The following is a 3552-nucleotide window of genomic DNA, read 5'->3' on the forward strand; positions in this document are numbered from 1 at the left end:
GACCAGGCCAGCATGGGGAGCAGTAAGGGGCAACCAGAATGGCGGGGAGCGCATTTAGGAGCAACCAGGCCGACAGAGGGGGGCAGTTGGGGGCAACCAGGCGGGCAGGAGGGGGTAGTTAGGGGCGATCAGGCAGGCAGGCAGGTGAGCAGTTAGGAGCCAAAGGTTCTGGATTGTGAGAGGGATGTCTGACTGCCGGTTTAGACCCAATCCCGGGGTTCCCCTGAGGGGTCCCGGATTGGAGAGGATGCAGGCTGGGCTGAGGGGACACCGCCCCCCACCCCCGCCTGTGCACGAATTTCATGCACCGGGCCTCTAGTGCATAATAATTAGCCAAAGAACACGTATTCCTTACTGGCCACCAGTCCCATCTCTCTTTGAACTGCCACCCTGGTTTCTGTGTTCAACATTCTGTAAAAGAAAAAAATTCCATAACCATTAATTAGTAAATCAAAATGAATTGACTGTAATTAATAAACTCTGTAAAACAAGTATGGACTCAAAATTTAACAGCAGCAGCTATGCCATACGTATTTTTAGTCAGGTAATTATGTAAGAGGGATGAATAAAAGTAGATATATTAAAAGGTGATTATGTAGTAGCTCAGTAAGTAATTGAAAGTTATACTTATCAATTTCATATTCTTTTTAGAAAAGTAGGACTAGTTCCTTACACTGCTTAAAATTAAACTTTCAAATATATGGAATGTGGCTATTTCACAGATCTATGCACCTGTAGAAAAAGAATTTTAATAATCTTCTCTTACATTAACAAATGGTTTAAAATAAAATGCATTAGATTGTAGAAATGGCCAAGGATAGGCAGGCTGACAGGGGACCCTGGCCGATGTTGTTCAGTAGTTAGAGTGTCGGCCCACCCACCAAAGGGTCAATCTCTGGTTGAATTCCTGGTCAAGGGAATATATCTGATTGCAGGTTCGATCCCTGGCCCCAGGGAGGAAACCAATCAACGTGTCTTTCTCGCATCGATGTTTCTCTCTTTTCCCTCTCCCCCTCCCCCTGTTCCTTGCACTCCTTCTAATAATCAATGGAAAAAATAACCTCGGGTGAGGAATGAATGAATAAATAAATAAAATATCAGCTTCCTCTGTTAAATTTCAAAATTTTATGACAGATTTCTGAATGTGTCAAAAATGCTTCCTATCTCCTAGGTCAGGAATCTCTATGTACTGACCATGCAACACAGACATGAACCGTGTCTTACACGGTGATGACTCAGCACAGTCCGCCCGGGCTAGTCAGCCGTGCTCCTGCTACAGGGCGCCCAGGGCAAGCAGCGCCAGGACACGCACCTTGAGCTCTCTTTTCCTATGCTCCTCTTTCGATGACCTCTCTTTTCTGTCCATGCTACCTCGGTGCCTCTCGTCATCAAAGTGAAAGCCTTCTTTATGTGCTTTCTCTTTGTGTCTTCTCTCCCCTTCATTTTTGGAGAGCGAGTTGCTTTTTTCTTTTGAGGACTTCTCTCTCTTTTCCCTGGTGCTGCTTTTATCACGATGCTTCTTCCCTCGATCAGCCTCTTTGTGCCTCCTGTGTCTTCTTTCACCCTCCTCTTTATAAAGCCAGTAATTAAGGGGGTTGTCCTTGCTGTCACCGTACTGCAACTATGAAAGGACACGGGGAAAGGTGCATGAGCACAGGGGACGCACACGCTGTCTTTCGTGCATGTTCTGACAAAGGCGAGGAAGGCCAAACCACCACTTCCCTGCAGCCCTCCATCCCGCTGCAGGGACCTTCCACACACTCCCTGATGACACGCTCCACAAAGAAAAACCCGCTGCTTCACTGGCTACCCACCTGCAGGGTGGCACAACCCTGCAGCCCACCGCCCTCCTCCTGATGTGGGAACAAGACTCAAATCCCTGTACAATCCAGACTTCTCTATGGGCCCCTCATCACATCTGTCATCCCCCCAACTCCAGCACATCCCAGGCTGCACCAAGAGCAGGCTCTCCTGTGACAATCTCTCCATAGGCTGCCCCACAGGCTGTCTCTGAGGCAGTTCGCACCCCTGGGCCTCACACACAGGGACATTTAAGACCAGGCGCGCCCTGACCGGTTTGGCTCAGTGGATAGAGAGTCGGCCTGCGGACTGAAAGGTCCCAGGTTCGATTCCGGTCAAGGGCATGTACCTTGGTTGCGGGCACATCCCCAGTAGGGGGTGTGCAGGAGGCAGCTGGTCGATGTTTCTCTCTCATTGATGTTTCTAACTCTCTGTCCCTCTCCCTTCCTCTCTGTAAAAAATCAATAGAATATATTAAAAAAAAAAAAAAGTCCAGGCGCCATGGTTTCGCCATCACTGTACCTCAGACCACGTGGATGCTCAGTGGTAACATGACGCCCATCTCAGGCCATGGTTGCTGGTATGCAGGACATGTTGTCAGTGTGTAGTGTTTGGGCTCAAACTCCCAGCTCTGGGAGCATCATGACCCCACAAACCGCTGCTCACACCAATTAGCACTCCCTGGTCACCCGCTCCAGGCCCAGGCTTTTGACTGTGTGGCTCCCCCTCATCCCCATCCCCCATGCTTCTCTCCTCTGGTGGTCGCTGGCAGTCCCCATGCCCCCATCCTGCTCATCTCCAGGGGACACACTTTCCAAGAAAACATACAGATAAGCCCTGGACAAAACCCCTCAGTTTCATCAATCAGACGCCCGCCACCAGAATAAATTCTATGGGATTAAAGATTCAAGTGCTAAAATAATTATAAGGACCCAAAACAAAACACAGGTGACTATTCAATTATAAGGACTCAAAACAAAACACTTGGTGTGGGGAAGGTGCACTATACATCGACCACTTCATAACTTTAAACTTAAAGTATGAAGATTCCACAAATGAAATTCAAAAAACACAAAGAGTAGCGACAACAATGAAAAGCAGAGTTAATCCTTAAAGTGCCCTTAAATGAAAAGGACTCGAGATTAAAATGGAGGTGGAGTAAGTAGATGCTGCACAGACACATTCTCAAGACTAAACTGGAATTACAACTAAAATACAGAAAAATTTCTTGAATAATCAACAGAAGAGACATAGGACAGAACCCTGATACCTGAGGACCAAAAGTGGAGACGGCATAGAGACTGGTAGGAGGGGTAGAGACTGGTAAAAGGGCTGGACGGGTGCCCACAGACAGCAGATGAAGTCCCGGAGAGATATCTCAGCTGTGGGGGGAGCCACTGAGAACTCCAGGGTCTAATCCCCAAGCTGGGCCCCCAGCAGAGAGCACCAGAACTAAGAGGGTACCTACATCCGGCTGTGAAAAGCAGCAGGCTACTGCCTGCCAGGAAGAGAGCTAGAAATTCAGGCATTCCCTTAAAGAGCCAATGCACAAAATTCCCCGTGTAGCCACCCACCTTGTGCTCTGGCAGAGGGAGGGCGGACTGGACTGGAGCTGTGCTAGAAGCCAGGATCGGGGGCTCTGGGCTAAGAGCTCAGAAGGCAGACACCCCAGTTTTCTATGCTGAGTCATTCCCTCATGCTATGGAGATCGTCTTTCTCAGGAAGACATTTGCTATACAGGTGGCTTTGCCT

The 3552-nt window shown here is 48.6% G+C and overlaps 1 protein-coding gene across 1 annotated transcript in view; it reads right to left on the minus strand.

Moving 5' to 3' along the window:
• The window catches only part of LOC102242125 (WD repeat-containing protein 60), a gene marked incomplete at its 5' end in the record, with an annotated part of 45512 nt that extends 43891 nt beyond the window's left edge, over positions 1–1621 (minus strand). The window contains 2 exons of the mRNA XM_005863412.2: positions 356–411; positions 1313–1621. Of these exons, the coding sequence (XP_005863474.1) occupies positions 356–411; positions 1313–1621 (365 nt within the window). The remainder of the gene's footprint in view (positions 1–355; positions 412–1312) is intronic.
• Positions 1622–3552: the final 1931 nt, after the last annotated feature.

The sequence above is a fragment of the Myotis brandtii genome, unplaced genomic scaffold, assembly GCF_000412655.1.
Source record: "Myotis brandtii unplaced genomic scaffold, ASM41265v1 scaffold1777, whole genome shotgun sequence".
NCBI lineage: Eukaryota > Metazoa > Chordata > Mammalia > Chiroptera > Vespertilionidae > Myotis > Myotis brandtii.